We start from the raw sequence: 23,032 nt of genomic DNA, 5'->3' as shown, positions 1-23,032 counted from the left end.
CAAAATTCCTAGCTATCCTTTTTCGAAAATAGCATTTTGTTGTTTTCCAGAGACTTTCGAACTGTGAATTTGTCGTTCAAAATTCGAAAATATTAAATAGATTAGAAACGATGTCATTTACAAACATTTTGGTTCTAACCGCATTATGACTACGATTTGAAGAAACGAGTTACTGATGAGTGATGACATCTAGACCGAATAAATCTGAGTCATAAGCGCTCTTCTGCTAATGGAAGATTTTTTCCTCTTACAAAGTCAGTCAACTGGATTCTTGTTAATAAATACCTAATAAGAGTAATAAGACATATTTATTGCACATTTATCCTGAAAACTGTTCAACGATTTTCTCTTCTCTTGTTTACAGAATTTTAATAAGAATAATAAGTATTAATAAAAGGTACTTACGGGTTGCTATGGTAATAAGGATAGCATGAAAGATAAAATAAAATACTTTATAAATATATTTGAGATAATTTTTATAATATACTCAGTAGGCCTAGCACATGATGGCCGCGGGAGTATGTCGCCGCGAGATAGATGACACGTCTTTGTCTAATTGTATTAATGACATAAGGACAGGTAGTCTATCTCGCGGCGACATACTCTCGCGGCCATCATGTGCTAGGCCTGCAGATCACACACATGAGTTCTCATAGTTCTAACCAGTTAGCTTTTTTAACAGCACACATGAGAGCCCTTATGTACATCTACTTGTACATATTATGTGCCATTGCCTCATGTGCCCTGTCTAATCGTTAAGGTGGTCTAGGTTACTCACAGAAGATCTGCAGGTTGATGAGGTGGTCTTGTGAGTGGACCTGGGTGGACACGCGGCAGTAATGCAAACTCGCCGGAGTCGAGTCGCTCCGCATATACAACGTCTAGTTGCCTGCCGCGGGGCACAGCTACAGGATGAGGTTGGAGCAGCCTGCCGGCCAGGGGTACAGTATACCGTCCTAATAGTCGTTGGTGATATGTGTGTCACTCACTGAAGATCTGCAGGTTGATGAGGTGGTCTTGCGAGTGGGTTTGGTTGGACACGCGGCAGACGTACTCGCCGGAGTCGGAGCGCGCGGCGCGTCGCACGTACAGCGTCTGGTTGCCTGCCTCGGGGTACAGGATGAGGTTGGACAACCCGGCCGGCCAGGGGTACGGTACGCCGTCCTTGAACCTAAACAATATTGTGTACAGTGTAAATATTTACCCCCTTATTCTTCATCGTTCATTAAAGTTATCAAGCCGATAAAGTTAGTTTGTCCCTTTCCGACTTATAGGTGTGATAGACAGGGACAAACGATTTTTATTGGATTGTTAACTTTAATGAACGTTTATAAGGGGGTAAGTATTTAGTAATTTTACTGGTCGTTACAAATTATTGACTGCATTCTTGGTGTCAATACTGTCAATTAGACGAAGGTCAAAAAAGTCCGGTGGGCGCTGCTTTGCCTAGAGTCCGGCCAAGACAAGTCTGCAAAGATTGTAATAGCCCCACCTCTGCAAGGGTACACGTCATAATTTCATTAAAGTTTGACGTTTTAAATGACCTCTGCACAGGCGAGATCCACGAGATTTAGTAAGGCGTAGTGTTAGGTATAAGTTATTCCTAATTCCTAAGTAATTATGTATTTATTTAATTTAAACTCAAGCTAAATATAAATCTTGTGCAAGTTTTACTCTAAAATACTTCTTATTATACCACAATACCTTTTAATTTGTGATTTTTAATTATTATTGTCCGCTTCAAATATCTTTTTATAAATTTTCTACCCACTTTCAAACTTCCATGCTTGATATCTTTAGGTACGGTACGTCAATCTACTGAGTATGATTGCGCAATATCTGTAAATTTTATACCGCATGTATTTCGTTCCAATATCGTGGAAAACATTGTGTGTACGTTAATGTAAACACGAGCGGGACATAAAAACAAAAACCCTTTGACATCCACTCGTATTGACGTCGTTTACTATTTTGTCCGTAGGTATCTACTAGCCAATAACTATCCCTTGTTGGACAATGCACAATGTTAAGTATGTGCCAATGTACCTATTATATTTATATGTAACGAATCAACAGACACGTGAAGCTTGACTACAAGCAGAAGTTGCGTTTAAAATGCTTATTTAAATTCTTGGTAATAATATATCTCGTTAATAAAACAACAAGGAGAGCTATGAAGTCATCCTGTGAGCAGATTTTCGGTGTGGTCCACCGTGCGCCGCGTGCCGCGTGGCTGGATCCCCGAATGACCCGAACCGGTCTTTGACCCATATAACGAGGGCGCAACGGACTGAATGCAGACTGCACCGCCGCTATTCTTGCTAAATATTATTATGTATATTACTTTGGCAGACCCTTAGATTGTAAAAACCCTTAGATAACGAGTGTCATGACACCACTTCTCCATTACGGTAGTTGTATGACTGATGTCCAGCTGGTCACCAAAATTCCCATATTTTTGTAAATATTAAATACTGTTGAAGATCGAGCAGAGTACCTATATCTGTTTCTTTCAGTGTATGGTATGCTTCATGAGAGTGTACAGGATGACGAAAGGTTATTTAGATCCTGACGTCTACATTTTTCGCTATGTCTGATGCGCCAGTCGACCAGCTGTGAATGAATTAAGTATTTTTTTTCTTCGTTGGTACCTACCACATTTAAAACACAAACACTTAGAAAGCGAAGTAGATATCCGGTGACCAAATTCTAACTAGAACTTTTTTACTCAACGCAAAATAGGTATGGCAGGTTTTTCCTTATTGCTATATAGTTCTTGTGCGTCGCACTGTGGTCAACATCGAGAAAAGAATTTGATTTTAAAAAGATATTTACTTTTTTAAAGAAAACTTTATTAGCGGTAGAAGAAAATGTAAATTTAACGTACGGAGAAAAAACTTCAACATATTTTTTCATAACAATGTAACCGAGCACCATATTTAAATTTTAATATGTTAGTCGAAAAGTAAAAAAAAAACTTGTTTATTTTTAATAGAACAAGGCGGTTGGATCGTGAACATACGTAGAAAAGCAATCGCGAGCGTACAATGTGTTCAGAAAGAAGTGGACACAACGCAGGCCCGCTCGGCACGTCCCGGAACGGAACATCAGTTGGCTTGCTGTTATGGGCAAAGAATCCCGCGTGCGGCGCGGGATCCCGCCGTCGCCGAGTTCGCAGCGCCAGCCGGACCCGACATCTGTAAAACCTGATTCTGGCTGCTTGATAACGGTTTTCCAATCAACATTTTTTCTCAGCGTACCTTTGAAAGGGTTGAGTCGAGGTAAAATAATATGGTTAGAAGTCCTAGATTGCCTGTTTATATACTTGACACCATCCACGTATTACAAAATATATCGTTCGTTACACACCTACACAGTACACTACACACCAGGCCCCGTAGCCGAATGGCATTTCTGCGACGCGAGACGAAATCGAAACGCCGCGAAATGTAGTCCGGCTTTGTCGCGCCAATATACAAGAGCAATAGAGATAGATAGCTACGAAAGAGATATTATCGTGAGCGTTTCGTGAGCGTTTGTGCATTCGGCTACGCACACAGTTCATCATTATCCTCCTTGCGTTATCCCGGCATTTGCCACGGCTCATGGGAGCCTAGGGTCTGCTTTGACAACTAATCCCAAGATTTGGCGTAGGCACTAGTTTTACGAAAGCGACTGCCATCTGACCTTCCAACCCGAAAGGTAGCTAGGTCTTATTGGAATTAGTTCGGTTTCCTCACGATGTTTTCCTTCACCGAAAAGCGACTGGCAAATATCAAATGACATTTCGCACATAAGTTCCGAAAAACTCATTGGTACACAGATAGAAAAGATATTTTAATTTAAGACGGAAAACTCTCTCAAACACTGTTATTTAAAAGGAATAATATAATTCTTCATCTAATAACATGGTCTTAACCTAAAGGGATATTCCTTTTTCAAAGAAGAATCAAAATTGTTCAGTCGTAACTTTATATACATTTGGTACAAATAGGACAGATTTGAATCAAAGAAGTATTTATTTGCAACAAAATATTACACCGTTTTAGTATGAATATGCTAGTTCTTAAAAAACGTCTTTGGTTCAAGTAACCTTTATCAAAGCAAAAATAAAAACCTGTTAAAAGAAGATTCACCACAATTTAACTACAAGAATTCTGCGTTTTTAATAGGAAATCATAATTTCTTAATTTAACTTTTACGTTCTACAGTCAAGACATAAAAGTTTAAATAAAAAAAATACACGGTTTTACGTCAAGATTTAGTTCAATCTTGGCTTGATTTTAATAGTTCTTGATTTGATGCTTTGCAACTCCATTCAAAGTTCCAGAATAACTTAAAACAAAAATAAACACAGATTTATGTCAAGATTTATTAAGTTCTTGGCTTTGTGTCACAAATTCTTGATTTAATGTCTACAAGCTCCATTTGAGAATCAACAAGTTCAAATCAAAAAATATCAAGGTTTTACTTCAAGATTTAGAACAATCTTGGCTTGATTATAATAATTCTTGGTTTGATGCTTATAGACTTCATTCATAATTCGAGCAGGTTTTAAATAAAAAATCAACACGGACTTAGGTCAAGATTTATTACATTCTTGGCTTCATATCACAAATTCTTGATTTAATGCCTACAAGTTCCATTTGAGAATCAACACGTTTAGATCGAAAAATAATAAAGTTTTGCTTCAAGATTTAGTTCGCGCGCCGAGCGGCGACACCGGTTTAGTTACCAAAAAACCCGCTAGATGGCGCTGACCCCAGCCCATAGAATTCGTACATCGCGGTGTTAAGATTTTTCCCGATTTGGTTAGGCTCGCCGGTTGGAACTTGATATGTATCGAATCATAGGAATACAAATTCCGACATAATAGCCCCCTGCTTCCCTCTGGGAACTACGCGCTATTATTGAGGACTATCCTAAACGTGCTTCCGCTCCAGTTCTCTCTCTCTCTCTAACTGGCTGGGGAACTCGTCTTCGTTCTGAGTTATAAGCTTGTAACGTACGGGTTATTGAACATAATACACACCTCTCACGTCATTTCGGCTTTCCCTTCTCTCCCCGCGCGCACCCCCGCTACAAACATTATTTACTCAATCTAAGAAATATAAAATTTCATTTCAAGAAATTATATATTTTAAATGAAATAAGATAAATTACATCCAAGAAGTAAGTATATTTGGTTTAAGATACTTACTGTTTCACCCCAAGAAACATTAAATCTAACTTCAAACATGTAAATCTTCATCTAATACCGTCAGAACTTTTAAAATGAAAAATGTATATATTTGGTGTAAGTAACTAATTGTTTTACCCCAAGAAACATTAACTTTTACTTTAATTATGCATAACGCTTAACCGAAAACCGTCATAACTCTTAATACAACAATTTTATTACTTAGAACCAAGAAATATTATACTTGTTTCTAAGAACTTGCTGATTTGCTTCTGAGTAATAATTATCACTGAACAAAACGTTTACGCTCTTGGAATAAATGATTAAGTTTTTAAAAAAAGATTGTTTTGCTAATCATGTTAAGGGCGATTCTCAGAGATGACGTTCGGTGCCTGATTTCGGTGCTGATTTTTATTTTTTACTTTTTTGATAAGTCAGTCTATTTACTAAAATCTAGCCTAAATATAAAAAATATTGGTGGAGGCCTCCATTAGAACCTTATAGTTTGTAAGAAATCTGACATTTTAAAATCACCGAAATTATGTATGGGCACTGTAATCAATCGGCACCACCGAATTCAATTTTTTACACATTATTCCACATTTTCATCGTTATGTATAACTTATTATTCAATTTATTGATATTTTTCATTTTAATTCGATGACAGGTGATGTACAAAGGCTCATAATCGCGCAATTTTACTAATTTTGACATGTTAATAGACTAGTCATTATCGAGTAGTGAATTTTGTACCCATAGTATGGCTTAATTTGCTTACAAACATAGTTTTATGTTTTTACAAAGTATATCCTACTATTTAAAAGTATTAAATGTTAGAAAATAATGCACAATAAACTAGTTTACAACGTGGCAATAGAAGTCGGTGGTCACTTTTTTTGATATCGGTGGTCAAAAAATCCACCGAAACCACGGAAATCAACTCCACTGATATCAAATTTTATCGCTTTTTTGGAGATAACTGCAATAGCATGCATGATACAGAGGAGATGTCATAATGACGTAATAACATACGTTCAAGGATTTATTAGTACCTTACATAACGACAAATGCACTAAAACTGTGGGAGTAAATTGAACCACCGAATCTTAAAAAACATGAGACCAAACCCACCGAATGACTGAGAAACCTTTAAAAAGTCCCCTTTATAAAACGGTACTGCAACTCCTCTACACTGAATGGTTAAAACATAGTTAAAACTTACTATATTTGTGCCACTATGTCCCTGATCTACTAATTTGTAAGAGTACTGTCTTGTTTAGCAAATGACACCGAAATCAGTCACTAGCCCGAGACACATCGTAAATTTGTCTTTACTCGATGAGTTTAGCTAACATATTATTTTTATATAGAAAATATGATAGGTAAACTAATACGTTCAATTGTTCTTAAATTATTTCTCTCTAGGTACATATGTTATTATACTGTTTATTTAAGTTAAGATACATTTAGTTTTTTTAAATTAGTTTAATTATGAGTAGTTAGTTTATTTTAAGATACTTAGTTCATAATAATCAATGTATTTTTTCCTGTGGTAATAAAGTATTCATAACTAATACTTTATGCGTGAATATCTATAACAACTGCGATCAACAACTCCATCTTGAGTTATGATTTTTTGTTTTGCAAATTCTGGGTGCGGGACACGTCCACCGAAGGTCATTTTTCGCATTTAATATTTTATTACTTATATTATACAAATAATAAATAAATAATTTGATAGTGTACCAAACAGAACAGAGGCTAAAGATTATGCCTGAATTAATTCAGATTTTTAGAACAGTCCGTTCTGCCGTTTTTTGCCCCGGACACGTAACCCGCGCCTCCTGAGTGCCCTTATTTTTAACCGCCGCCCCAAATCTCAAGGTTTCTTTGGTTGAAGGTGGAGCCGGGGTTCTCAATTCGTCTGTATGTTTTTTTTAATTAAATGTTTGTTCCACGATATCTCCGTCGTTACTGGACCGATTTTAATTTTTTTTTATTGAATGTATATGCATACCGATTGGTCCCATTTTTATCAGAACCCGGTTCTGCTTCTGATGATGGGATCCGGGAGAAATCGAGGGAACTCCTCAAATCTGAAAGGCATACATATGGTGATTTTTGTGTTTTTATAGGAACAGCATGCGTTTACGTACGAAACAGTGACATTTGGTGCAGTGGAACTGCTGATGATGGTGAACGGAACTCCTCAAATCTGAACGGCACACTTAATAGTGACTTTGGTATTTTTATAAGGACAGCATGCACTTACGTCCAGAACAGTGACATTTGGTGCAGTGGCACTGCTGATGAAGATCAGAACGGAACTCCTCAAATATGAACGGCACACTTATAGTGACTTTCGTATTTTTATAGAAACAGCATGCATTTAAGTTCAGAACAGTCACATTTATTTGTTAGGAGATTTGTTCTCTTTGTTATGCTTACATATTGAATTTTCAAATTTTGTCAAGCTCGATTTCTTATAAACGGATATCGGATTCATGAGGAATTGAGATAACTCTTTAAACCTTAACGGTATACGTATATTCATTTGTGTTTCCATCAGATAATCAAAGATTTACATTAAAAGCAGTTTTAAAAATTACCTACACATTTCTACATAATCCAACATTCGGAAGTACCTTTCACCAGAACCCCAAAAGCGGCGGTTTTTTTTCTTAAACAATATAAAGTGACATCATTGTATGGCATCTCAATGGCGAACCACGCTCCTAATATAACGTTATGCAAATATGTAGGGTATCCGCAGTGCAACCAATAATGTGCCTAATGAAATAGGTTTGAGTATGCGGCATATACGAAATAAGTATTAGGTAATTTATATTCATAGTTTAAATCCTACAATAATGATAACTTTGATAACCAACTGACGTGACGCATTGGCAGGAATAATGAAGCTTCGAATTAGAGTCTACAATAGCATTAAATAATTAAATTATATCTATCGTTCTTTTTACGCTCATTTCGTCACAAATAGACGATTTAAATGTTTCCTGAGATTTTCACCTTTGATGGGATGGCAAGGTCACATTTCTGGCTTTGTAATAGTAGGTAATTTCGGTGCAGCATGGTAGAGATATAGGAGTTTTAAGATGAAGCGCCTGCAGAATGTTTGCAAAAGATATATATTTGGTTTGCGAAAATTTGACCATATTTCGTCATTCCGTGAGCAGCTCGAGTCCTATCCGCCGTCGCAGAGACGTGCACACACTATCCCTCCTTTTCAAGGTGCTGTTCTAAACCTTCCTTACCTTACCTCAAGGAACGGTTCCGGTTTTTGACGGAAAGCAGTGACCCGGCGGTCTAGTGCGATCTAGTGTGGATCTTTCGCTTACGATCCCTTCCCATAGACACCGATCGTACGACAAATCAGGCACAGTATACTTTGTAAAGCTATGGAATGCGTTGCCAGCTCCGCTGAGATAGTGTCAGTCAGTAGCATCGCTGAAGGCAAAATTAAAGAAGTTATGGCTTTCACATGAAAACCACACACTACTTTCACAACTATTCCAAATTTCAAGTTGATAGCATTAGTAGTTCTCGAGATATTTAGGAATGTGACAGACGGACAGAGTCGCACCATAAGGGTACCTGTTGTACCTTTTTGGTACGGAACCCTAAAAATGAAAACTGGTCCGTGTGCGGTTATTATTATATAGATATAATATTATTTATGTATTTATACGTATTGTATTCATTTTAAGAGTAGGGATGTATATTATGTGTAAAGATTTATGTTGATATTAGGTACTTTGTATAATATGCCGATGCACTTTAGTTATGTTTGTCTACCATTTCCTATTTTCCTCTCTGTTAGGTATTCTAAGGTTAGCTGGAATAGATTACTTAAAGGGATAAGCTCGCCTTTGTACATAACCATTATATTTATTTACTGTACTTGTAATTTGTTCTGTGCAATAAAGACTACTACTACTACTACTACTAAAACAATCTTGGTAATTAATTAAATATTCCAGATAGAATCGGAGATAGGTACAACAATAATATGAATATGCCATTAACACGACAATAATGCGCCTAAAAAATCTACGATGTCTGGAAATAGGAAAATAATAGCCGTAGATAAAACTTGAAAGTCAATAATTGACAATGGCTTGAGATTTTAATATAAAGAGGCTACGGAGTGATCGTCAGGATGGCGGGTGTAGGTCAATACATCGAACTGCGGTATACTCCAAGAGTTAGAGCTAGCAATGTGTCAAATGTGCGCCAAAATTCGAGCAATGTGCTCTTTAAACTCCAGATATATTTAAGAAATTAATGACACCCGCCATTCTGACGTCAGGTTGGCGGGTGCACTTCCAGTTATAGCTAATGGCTGCCTACTCAAGGGTGAAAGTAGTAGTAGTGCTCGCAATATGCTTCCACATGTATGAAGTATAAACAAATTCAGAGAGCCGTTAAAGAGTAATATGGAATCGAATATGACAAATACGAACGTTTCCGGAAAAATACGAAGGAAAACCTTTTCGCACTACATCTGTATACGACAATGCGGGCTAAACCGATGTGGGTTTAGTTAGTAGGCAGGTCCCTCCATTCTCAGTAAGTGAACGGCATGGGACGTGGAAGTCCCACATAACCCTCGGCGGCGCCTCAGTAGGCCAGACGTGGAGAAATAGCGCTGATTGATACAAATACAGCTGTAATCTTATCTTATGTGGGTTATGAAATGTCAAATATATATGCTAATGTCAGCTTTTGAAACAATTTTGACTCCACGAGGTTTAAAATAGAAAAGCTAATAAAATGAGGCCGGCACCAGTCGTGCACCTAGTTATTTTATCCAATATTAATTTTATTAAAAATTACCATAACAGTGATGTAGTTATGTAGGTATATGTACCTACTTATTATTTAGCCACCCGACTACAGAGGAGACGGTGCGAATAACAATACTCAATTGACATTCACCGCTCGATCGCCGCCAATTGTTGGCACTACGTGAAGTTGCAAGTTCAGAAGAATGTAGGTACTATATGTGCCTTTTCCCGCGATGCATACTAAATATGAGCCGGAGACGCGCGGCGCGGCAGCAACCACAACTACTGTCGGTCGTGCTTGTGCATAGAATTCGGTATCTAGCTGTATTTAGACGCACTATTGTGTCTAAATACTAGTGTATGGTATACTTGCGGCCCGCCCCGGCTACGAGCGGCGATCGGACCATAAATATAGTGCTTAAGTACCTTAGTTATCCGTAAAAAATAGACACATGCCATCACGGGCTTTTTTGTAGACATATAAGAGGTATAATTCCATTCCACCATTATTTATTTTTGTTATACCTCAATCCGTATGGGCAGCGTATTCAATTAAAACCCTTGAGTACGTACAAACGTACATACATAAGTACATACATAAGTGCTATAAGTAGATATTTATAACAATCTCCCTGATGAACTAAAAACTCTGGAGGGCAATCAGTTCAGATGTAAATTAAAACAATGGTTAATACAAAAAGTATTTTACATCATTAAGGAATATTTTGAACATGATAGTGATAAAATTATGTAACCACCTAGCTTCACTTCAATTCGCGGTATTACCTAGTTATTTATTTATATTTAAGATTACAACTGAACTAACCATAAGTTTAGGTATTACCTAATTAGTTTAGGCATAATTTGCATGATAGTTAATAAAAGTTACGAGTAATATAGATAATAAGTAGATATAGTTATACATTGCACGCCCATGTCGGGTAACTGTTGGGACTATACTATATACATTATACATACTTGCTATCTTTTGTACACAGTTTGTCAATAAAGTGTTTCTATTCTATTCTATTCTTGAGCAGCGCCATTTTTGCCGACATGATTACCAAATATATACCATAGGTGAAAACTGCATGAAAATCAATTCAGTTATTTTTGAATGACACATACACACGCACGTACACACACACACACACATACTCGTAGACACACAAGAAGACGCGGCGGGTGACTTTGTTTTAGTCTGTTTTTAAACACATTCACTGAGGGAGCAGTAACAATACTATCCGGTAGACTGTTCCAAATCGCTACAACACGATTGGATAGGGAATGATATGCAGCTTTAGTAGTAGTAGGAGTGCAAATCAGTTTCAGGCTGTGACCTCGGGTCTCGCGGCTGGTACTTCTCTTGATATGTAATAATTTGTCATGATATAAGGCATCTAACCGAATAACTGCTTTGAAATATAACACTTTGGTAAATGGTTATTCATTCATTCATTCTGGAGTGTCTGTGTAGTGCATCAGGTGCTGCGCGGACGGAGCGGCCAGATCTGAGGCAATCCTGCTAATCGGCCAGTATCGATCGACCGCTACTGCAATTTGCCTTCCCAGGGTGCGTAGCCGAATGGCACAAACGCTCACGAAACGAAACGCTCGTAGATATCTATCTCTATCGCTCTTGCGTATTGGCGCGACAGAGCCAGACTAGCTTTCGCGGCGTTTCGTTTTCGTTTCGCGTCGGAGAAATGCCATTCAGCTACGGGGCCAGAGCTATTAATACATATTTCCTGTGTTAGATACTTATAGAATAGATAGACTTATGAATCTGAATTTTCTACATTCAAATAGTAAATATGGTGTTAGTTACCGCGGAACTATTTAGCAAGGAAACTACCTAGCCTTAAAGAAAAAATCTACTATAACGTTGGTTCACGCGAAGAGCAGTTTTCATTTGTAGGTAGTTTATTACATTCAAACTGTGATACACACAAAACCGAACTGAAAATCAAATCAAAATCAAAATAATTTATTCAGCAAATAGGCCACAGGGGCACTTTTACACGTCACATGTACATAGGTATTTAAAAAAATATTTAATCTGATACTAGAAAAGTTGGTTAGGTTAGGTTAGAACTGTGACCATCCCAAACCAAACTGATCTAAAAAAGCAGGTTAGTTTAGACTAGGCTAGAACAATGCTGTGGAACTGCAGCCCCTTTATAACAATTTATTACATGACATTTGGTTAATGCATCAATTTATCAAGTAAACATACTATTAGGCAACATTAAAAATATACAATTGATAGTTTATTAAGTAACACATTGTACTAAATGTATTACTTACTAAATGATTATTTGTCAAGTAAGGGCCATTCCATATGAAATCATCAAATGAGGTGCGCTGCATGCTTTCCGATTTTTATGGAAAAAATCATGGATGATAATATAGGTATGTTTTACATAAAACCGTAGCTGTTTAATTTTTAAACAGCGTAACAGCCAGGTAACATAGGTCTGTAGTTTAAAAATGAGCGATTTTCGAGGTGGATTAAAATTGCTTTAACTTTTTTTTAGGGTTCCGTAGTCAACTAGGAACCCTTATAGTTTCGCCATGTCTGTCTGTCCGTCCGTCCGTCCGTCCCTCCGTCCGTCCGCGGATAATCTCAGTAACCGTAAGCACTAGAAAGCTGAAATTTGGTACCAATATGTATATCAATCGCGCAAACAAAGTGCAAAAATAAAAAATGGGAAAAAATGTTTTATTAGGGTACGCCCCCTACATGTAAAGTGGGGGTTGATATTTTTTGTCATTCCAACCCCAACGTGTGATATATTGTTGGATAGGTATTTAAAAATGAATAAGGGTTCACTAAAATAGTTTTTTGATAATATAAATATTTTCGGAAATAATTGCTCCAAAAGGAAAAAAAGTGCGTCCCTCCCCCTCTAACTTTTGAACCATATGTTTAAAAAATATGAAAAAAATCACAAAAGTAGAACTTTATAAAGACTTTCTGGGAAAATTATTTTGAACTTGATAGGTTCAGTAGTTTTTGAGAAAAATACGAAAAACTACGGAACCCTACACTGAGCGTGGCCCGACACCGACACGCTCTTGGCCGGTTTTTTTATATCTGAAACTGAACATTTTTATATATTAATTTACTATTTAATATGTGTACTTGTATATGTATGTATTACAGTAGGTATATTTTATTTACTTATTGTATGACATACTTCTAAAGCCTCATGTTATTTGGCTAATGTTCAGTGATGTTCAGTAGCTTTTATTGGATTGCTCGCTTGGTTTAGACAGGTTGTTTTCTTTTCATTGACAAGCTCAAATAGTCTTTAAATGAAAACTCAAGCAATATTTTTGGATATAGTTCCTTTAACTTAAAAAAACAGTAAATTACAAAACCATTTTTTCAGAATTTGCCTTTTTTGACGTTAAAAAAACCGTGTTTGGCAAAGTTTTAAAATCTGAAAAGTAGACAGAAAAGAAGAACTCACTTTGCTCTTTGTAAATTAGCTTCATTTATGTTGTGGTTTTGGTTTTTGAAAGAGATATAATTTTTTGAAATCTTCAAGTTAGTAAGAAGTTTCAAAGTAGTTATTTAAGTTTATGTTTTTTTAATATCACGGACATTATATATAAACGTAATAAACAACAAAATGAGGATTTTTGATTACTATGTACAGTCAGCCAAAAAAGTGGTAGACCACTTTCTTGATGGTACCTATGAAAATACTTGTGGCACAACTTATGTCTAAAATAGGCTACTTATAGGTTTTATTACACATACCTACTCTCTTTATACCTAAAAAAAGCCCATGCGATGGTGCTGGAGGTACAATCAAGAGAATTGTTAGAAAGGCGAGTTTACAATCATGCAGCCATATATTGACGCCTCAAAATATGTACGAATTCTGCGTGGAAAACATTCCTGGAATAAAATTCTTTTTTGTAACCAAGGAAGATGTGGAATCCTCTAACTTGCATCTCTTAGCGAGATTCAATAATGCGATTACAATAAAAAATACCAGGTCGTATCATAATTTTGTGCCTATTTCCAACGACACCTTACGAGCCCGAAGATATACCTACTCCAAAAATTCGAATGTCGTAAAGGTAGTCAGGTAATAATATTTTAAGTTAAATAATAATACATCAATAATAATACATTATTGTGACATGTTTGTGACAAGCTTTTTTTGCTGACTATACTTTTTTTTTTCATGATATTCGTAAACTGAGCGAATCTAACGAGACCTAACATGCGATTTGTATTGTATTTTATTTAAGATTTCCTATAATTACCTTCCATCTTCATCATCAGATCAGCTCTTTGGTATCATAATATTGTATTTTCACCAAACATACATAAACATGTCAAATTTCAACTCAATCAAGTGTTAGCATTTTAAAAATCAAATTATGAATATTATTATAATAGTGGTATAAAAACATAATTATATATATTTTAAATGTATCTTTGATTGGTAAAACAAACTGTTTATTCTGGCAAGACGTAAAACGGAACGTCATAATTATTGTAATCTGTGGGTAAAAAAGAAACGACAACTGTGGAGTGAACGGACGTTAGCGATTAATTATCATAAAAACATATATGTAAAGATTCTGATTACATGTTGTTTAATCTTCAGTAAGTGTTTTATTGTATGTGCTAACAATCAGAAGTGAAGAACAACTGAAACGCTCATCATCGCTCTGGTATGTACATTTGAATACACTTGTAACGGAACTGTCATGTTTGCCGAAAAATGTTTTGCATAATTAAATAATATAATTGGTATTCTTTAGATAAACGAAATATTGTCGGCAATTATTGGTCACTATTAGGTACTTTGCTATAAATGCTGTGCAACAAGTTAATCAGGTATTTTCTCACAATTTCATCTTTTCATATGTGTGATATTGAACTTTACGGTTTTGTAAATAAGGTTTTTTTTTTTAGTTTGCGCAAGCAGCAACATGTAGGAATAGGGTTTCCAGAGATGCATACATTGATGCATATAGTTAAGTTTTAGTAGCTAAATACATACGTACTTTTATACGCGTATGGTAGGGATGGCAGAACGGTTGTGGTATTCTCCTGAAGAATATCATAATTTAGGTATTGTGCGTACCTAACTGTTTATTGACAAGCAATCTTTGCTTTGAATGAATTAAACATATATATTAAAAAAATGTACATATATACAATTTTGTAAAATTGAACTCCCCTATGAACTCGTTTTGCGGTATGTAATAACCAAGCAACACAAATGGATTTATTTGTTTTAAACCGTTAACCCAATTTCATTCAATACACACTTTGTTAAAAAAAAAACATTTAATGTCGTTTTATACCTACTATCAATCAGGTATATTGTACGTACCTACGATACTTGTTTTATACTTACTCCACAAGAGTATCTTGTGTTGGTAGGCTACCATATCTACCATACAACTGCAAATGTTGAAGTTTATTGCCATTAAAACTAAAACGTCGGCTCGTTTGTAACTACAAAGAAAAATGCAAACGGAACTGTTGTAAATACAGATTGTTGAGAGCCAGCGCGGCTGACTAAGTTGTCTAGTTAGCGCTCGGGTGTTTTGTAATAAAGTACCTATATAGTACTTAGATTTCTGTCTACCTTGTTCTTACCCAGTTGAAGAGTTTGCATATTCTACGGCGTTCGATAGACAGAGTTAATTAATAACAGTAGTTTTATAATACAATATTCAATAAATTATATATAAAAAAAATGGCGTCGCATTGAGTCAATTAGATACGCTCGAATTAATTCGTTATGTATATCTATAGTATTTTTGTTTATGTTCTGTTGAGTATTATCATAAATTCATATCCACATGCGTATTATATACGCACAAATGTATATTTAATATGTGCTAATGAAATCACATTTTTATCCCGTCCCTTAACGACCTATAAAAAAAAGGTAGAATATTAAAATAGGAAAATAAATATGTCTGACGAGGATAGTAATCGTTACACTCCCCCGATACCTGATAATAGTCGGCGTAAGAGAACTCGGAGTCTCTCAACAACACGCACTGCTAAGAAGGCTCGCGGAAATAATGGTCGTGATAAAACTGACAAATCTGCATCGCGTACTAGGGACAGGAGAGGAACACGTAAAAGACGCCATCGCACACCTACTAGACACTCTCATACGCGCCGTATGGGCCGAAGTCGATCACGGCACATTAGAAGCGCACGGCGTACTCGTCGAGCTAGTAGTAGTACAACTAGGACATCTTCAGAAAACACCTCTACGTATGGGTCAAGTAGCGACTACAGTGATTCGTCGTGTTCTCAATCACCCCGTTCACAGTCAAGAAGGCGCGACTATAATATAAGGCGTAAACATCACAGGTCGTCTTCTAGTAAAAGTGGGAGCGTAATGGAGAGATTTATAAACGCAATTAGTAACCATGGTAAAAATACTTTCATAGGTTCACATGACGTCATACCCAAATTTGACCCAAGTGAAAAGACTCAGTCAACCAAGGACTGGCTTAGAAAAGTAAACGAAACTGCGGCTATTTATAAATGGAGTGATAAACAAACCATCTTTCATGCACTTCCAAAACTAACGGGTTTAGCAAAGCAGTGGTATGAAGGACTATCAACGGTTAGATATTCGTGGAAGGAATGGCAACGCAAATTGTCTCGCAGTTTTCCAGATGATCGTAATTACGCTGATAGGCTTTCTGAAATGTTGGCTAGAACAAGTAGACGGGAAGAATCTCTCGAAGAGTATTTTTACGATAAATCAAAACTGGTCAGTCGTTGTAATATAAAGGGCAAAGAGGCAGTCGACTGCATAATACACGGTATTTTCGACTTTAATATAAAATTAAACGCACAAGGAGCTAATTTTAGGAGCCCTAGTAAACTGCTAAGATACCTGCGTAGCATTGCTCTCAAACGGAATAGTAGGGATATAAAGAAATCAAGTAATTTGATAAAAACACCAACCCCCTCTTCAAAAAGCAACGAAATTAATAAACCCAGTCAGAGAACATTGCGTGTTTGTTACAACTGTTCCGAATCTGGTCATATTGCGCCTAATTGTCGTAAAAGTCTCCAAAAATGTACCAAATGCAGTAAATTAGGACATTTGCCCGCTTATTGTCGTCGAGGTGCAGAAAACGGGAGTACAAGTACCAACACAAACATGGCCAATACGGAAATTAATATTAAAAAGGTATGTATTACAGCTCAAAATATACGTAGTAAGATTTATAATAAAATAGTTTACATTAATGATAATAAAAGGACCGCGTTCATTGATTTCGGTAGTGAATGCACTGTGATAAAGAAAAATACAATAGAAGAATTGGGTCTAGTAATGAATACAGAGAACATGCCAATATTGAAAGGATTCGCGTTAGGTATATTTCAAGCTATTGGTAGGGTTTGTTTCGAGATAAAAGTAGATTTTATAAAAATAGAAACGGAAGCATATGTTGTACCTGATGAGTATTTAAACACGGATCTGCTAGTTGGACAGAACCTCACAGAGATGCCTGAAGTGACAGTTTACAAGACGAGTTCAAATCTAGTACTTTTCTCTAATGAGTCAGAATTTGATAAAATTCTCATACGTAACGTCGAAGACGTTACATTTACCAATTTACAAGTTATCAAAGTACGATGCGATATCAGTTATACTGGAACCATTTACGTACCTGGAAGTGTCTCACAGAAAGAAGGTGAAGAATTCATGATTTTGCCAGGTTTCTATTATATTAACGATGGTGTTGGACAAATTCCGGTAATGTCTTTCATGAGTCAAAATGTTTTGCTAAAAAAAGATAGACTCTTGTCCCGTGCAAAAATGGTGCCAATTGATATCAAAACTACGCAAAATAAAACTCCCGATGAATATTTGGTAAATTCATTAAATTGTGACTCTTCTTGCGACTCTAATAGTCAGATCCAAATGATAACATTGGATATGCTTAATATAGGAGAAGATTTGACACCAGAACAGCAACAGCGTTTGTTAGATCTAATTAACGAATTCAGAGACTGTTTTGCATTAAACTTAAATGAGTTAGGGGTGACTAGCGTAACAGAGATGCACATCAAGTTGCAGGACAGTTCACCAGTCTCGTATAAACCATATCGACTACCTTATAGTGAACGATTGATTGTCAGAGATTTGATAAATGAATTGCTAGAGGCTAAAATCATACAAGAGTCAGATTCATCTTATGCAAGCCCGATAGTCTTGGTAAAAAAGAAAAACAACGAGTATCGCTTATGTGTTGACTACCGGGCACTGAATAAGAAGACGGTGAAGGACTCATATCCAATGCCAGTTATCGACGACCAGCTAGACCGTTTGAGCGGCCAAGTATACTTTACGAGCCTTGACCTTAAGTCGGGGTATTATCAGATACCTATGGCCGAAGACTCCATGCATCTAACGTCCTTTGTAACGCCTGACGGCCACTATAAATATACCCGCATGCCCTTTGGTTTGGTCAATGCTCCGGCTGTGTTTCAACACATGGTCAATAAAGCTTTAGGGAAGGATAGATATGACCTTGCTATCCCGTATATGGATGACCTATTATCTCCCGCTACATCTATAGACGATGGTTTGGTAAAGTTGAGGAAGATACTAATGTCTCTGCGAAACGCAAAGTTAACTTTGAATATAACTAAATGTCATTTTTTCGAGAGGAAGCTAGATTACTTAGGGTATGAAGTATCGAATGAAGGGTTACGACCTGGTGCAATAAAGACTGAAGCAGTTGCCTCATTTCCTACTCCAACGAATGTTCACCAAGTGAGACAGTTTGTGGGCCTATCCAGCTTCTTCCGAAGATTTATATCTGGTTTTGCTAGTATTGCAAAACCCTTGACTAATCTCACAAAGTCTAACATTCCATGGAAATGGGGTACTGAAGAAGAGACTGCATTTCAAGACATAAAAGCTAAATTAGTTGCTAGACCGATATTGGCACTGTATGATCCATCCTATTTAACTGAAGTACATTGTGACGCGAGTAAATTAGGGTATGGCGGCATTTTGTTACAAAGGACCGATGATAAAACAGCGCTCAGACCAGTAGCTTACTTTAGCAAACAAACAACTAGAGAGGAGGAACATCTACACTCCTACGAGTTAGAAACCCTTGCTGTTGTGTTGTCCCTTAAAAAATTTAGAACATATTTAATAGGGATTCCGTTCAAAGTATACACTGACTGTAATGCCTTAAGATCTACATTAACAAAAAGAGACTTAGTGCCCCGAATTGCTCGATGGTGGTTATTACTTCAGGAGTATAATTTTACTGTTGAGTATAGACCTGGTCAAAATATGAAGCATGTGGATGCTCTCAGCAGAAATCCCATTCAAGGAGATTCTCAGGATGAAATGGAGGAAATACGTCAGTTTGAAATCATGCATATTACGTCAACGGAGTGGTTGCAAACTGTCCAAATGACTGATCAGAAGGTGAAATTAATAAAATCAATTTTAAATACTGATAGCAAGGACATAAAGGATATCACTCAGAATTACGTTTTGAAGAATGACAAACTGTATCGTAAAGTAGGTGACGGGCTAAAGTGGGTTGTACCCAATGGTGCAAGATGGCGTGTGTGTCAAATGTGCCACGACGAGGCAGGACACTTTTCATTTGATAAAACCATAGATAAAATGAAGGCAGATTATTGGTTTCCTAAAATGAATAGGTTTGTGCGTAAGTATGTTTCGGCTTGTCTCAGCTGTGCGTACAATAAAGCCCCGACTACTAAAAGCAGTGGGTATTTGCATCCGATACCAAAAGGCAACATTCCTTTCCACACATTGCATATGGACCACCTCGGACCATTTGTAAGGAGTAAACAGGGTAATTCTTATATATTGGGAGTTATTGACGGTTTCAGCAAATTTATTTTTATAAAAGCATTGAAAAATTTAAAAAGCAAGACGACAATTAAGGTTTTAACCGATATATTTAGTATAATAGGCAGCCCGAAAGTAATTATCACGGACCGCGGTACTAGTTTTACCTCCGCTGCGTTCACAAAATTCACAAAGTCGATCGGTACAAAACACATTCTTAATGCCGTGGCGACTCCTCGAGCAAATGGTCAAATAGAAAGGTACAATCGTACCATACTCGAGTCGTTGGCAGCTTCTAACCACGGCCAAGACGAGCGTGACTGGGATCAACATATTAATAATATCCAAACAACACTGAATAATACTGTAAATCGTGGAACTGGGACATCACCGTCAGAAATCGTTTACGGACGTAGGATGACTAGCCCTCCAGAAGGCCCTGTCTTAAATGCTGTTCAAGACGATGACTCTAATATACAAGGGAGCCATGATACAGATCCGTTGACACAAAGTGAGCAGAACGCGAATACTAGTGTGTCTGAAAATGATAGGAATGAGATCCGTGAGACGGCGGTGGAAAATATAAAGAAAAATCAGGCAAGTATGAAAGCTCGATATGATAATAATAAAGCACCTACCAAATTTTTCAATGTAGGTGACTTGGTCATGATTCCTAACAACCATTTTCCAGCGAACGGGAAAAGCAAAAAACTGTGCCCTAAATTCAGAGGACCGTTTAAAATTAGCGCTGTCCTCTCAAATGATCGCTACGAAATTGTCAGCATCGATGGACACGCTAAGCGAAAATACAAAAGTATATACCCAGCTGATGCTTTGAAAAAGTGGATAACTTTTTCATTACAAGATGACAAAGATGATATTACTAATAACTCCAGCGACAGTAGCGATTATGATACCGAAGTGACTCACGAAAAAGATGATTAGATATCACAAATTGTGTACATATTATATATTATATAATCCACCAATAACTATCCTTTCATATTCCCTTAAAATAAAAATTAAATTATTTTCAAGCATCAAAGTCCTATCCCTACTGAATGTTGCAGGATATAAAGCCCTAGTCAACAGTTACTTCTTCAACGTGGCGTGTCTTGCTGACTCATGCCATTAATGGAAATGAAATGTGTAAGTAAATATTTAAACGTTTTATTTGTGTGACTAATGATAAACGAAATGTTCTGCATTCAACGACACTTCTGCAATGATATCTTGCTTTAACTGTAACAAATATAGAATTATGCTGAAATATGCCGTGTAATACGGTGATCAGTGCCTAAATGAAAACTAGTGTTAATGCTGAAATATGCTGTGTAATACGGTGATCAGTGGTTAAAATAAAATTAGTGTCTATGCTGAAATATGCCGTGTAATACGGTGATCAGTGGTTAAATGAAAACAAGAGTTAATGCTGAAATATGCCGTGTAATACGGTGATCAGTGGTTAAATGAAAACAAGAGTTAATGCTGAAATATGCCGTGTAATACGGTGATCAGTGGTTAAATGAAAACAAGAGTTAATGCTGAAATATGCCGTGTAATACGGTGATCAGTGGTTAAATGAAAACAAGAGTTAATGCTGAAATATGCCGTGTAATACGGTGATCAGTGGTTAAATGAAAATTAATGTTAATGCTGAAATATGCCGTGTAATACGGTGATCAGATTAAATGTAAATTAGTGTTTATACTGAAATATACTGTGTAATACGGTGATCAGTAATCAAATAAAAATACTGAAAAGTTGAGTAAATGAGATTAATTTATTTTGTTTTTATATGTTACAGGTATTCCAATAGAGGAGCAGCTGACGCCACTTCAACAAATCATCAGGAACAACCAGGAGACGAAGACTTGATTGCGATTGGATAATTATTTTATTTTACATTGTATCACAATTGTTTTTTTTGTACTTTTCTTTTATGATTGTCGAGTAAGAATAGAGTATAGAGACATACTTTCATGTGAATGGCCGGAACGGAATAGGGACATTCCGTCTTACAGGAAGGCCGTCTGTTAGCATTTTAAAAATCAAATTATGAATATTATTATAATAGTGGTATAAAAACATAATTATATATATTTTAAATGTATCTTTGATTGGTAAAACAAACTGTTTATTCTGGCAAGACGTAAAACGGAACGTCATAATTATTGTAATCTGTGGGTAAAAAAGAAACGACAACTGTGGAGTGAACGGACGTTAGCGATTAATTATCATAAAAACATATATGTAAAGATTCTGATTACATGTTGTTTAATCTTCAGTAAGTGTTTTATTGTATGTGCTAACACAAGTATCGGGAAGACGTCTTTATTTAGTTTCCAAGATTCCACGGTAACAAACATACATACTGACATAATTACATACATCGCAAGTTAAATAAAGGTTCTTGTTGTTGGTATTGACTAATAAAATATAGTTTTGAATAATTTTATGTGTTTTAGTTAAAGTAATGTAGTCATAGAGCGCCGGAAAATAGTCGTACATGGTTCCGAAAAATTAACATTTAAAAAAATCATAATTCTCACAGAAATGAAAAACACAAGGAAAATCAAACTGATTTATATAGAATAGAGTAGGTTTTATCTTTTGTATAACTTTTTGGATATTTTTATTTTGCCAAACATGATGAAATTTGAAGTCAAAGTTGACCAATTTCATTAAATTGCCAACTTTACCATTCTTTTTTTTCAGCTAAATGAAAAGTTTGTGGTCATACCCTCAGTTATTTTATGAGATCAATACTTGTACTAATACAGTAAAAAAAAATTGTTTCCCTAAGCCCAGTAAATATGCCACAAAAACCAATACAAAATGGGCGAAAATTCAAAATATTTACAAAACTTTTAACATTTATAATGGAACAAGTAAAATGGCTTGATGCATATTGATAAGTACGTTTTAAAGTACCTTTACTAGAGAATCAGAAAAAAAATATAAAAAATATATATTAGTTACCGAAACAAATTAACATCGCTTCTCGTGGAACCTCAAAAACAGGTAAATTGAAAGTTAAAGCGGCCCCCATCCGGATGTGCAGCAAGTAAAAAAAAAAACTATTGACGGTTTTACGTACAACTTACTTAAACTATCACCCTTGATTTTTTTCGAACTATTTAAAAATCAGTCAGCGCGGAATTTAATCAGAATCTGACGATTTC

General features: G+C 36.2%; 1 protein-coding gene across 2 annotated transcripts in view; it reads right to left on the bottom strand.

The window, feature by feature from the left end:
- The window catches only part of LOC125241006, a 96,614-nt gene that overhangs the window by 32,085 nt on the left and 41,497 nt on the right, over positions 1–23,032 (bottom strand). For both annotated transcript variants that reach the window (XM_048149267.1, XM_048149268.1), the window contains exon 3: positions 990–1,171. In XM_048149267.1, coding sequence (XP_048005224.1) covers positions 990–1,171 — 182 coding nt within the window. The remainder of the gene's footprint in view (positions 1–989; positions 1,172–23,032) is intronic.

The sequence above is a fragment of the Leguminivora glycinivorella genome, chromosome Z (assembly GCF_023078275.1).
Source record: "Leguminivora glycinivorella isolate SPB_JAAS2020 chromosome Z, LegGlyc_1.1, whole genome shotgun sequence".
Taxonomy (NCBI): Eukaryota; Metazoa; Arthropoda; class Insecta; order Lepidoptera; family Tortricidae; genus Leguminivora; species Leguminivora glycinivorella.
This window is presented reverse-complemented; position numbering and strand designations above follow the sequence as displayed.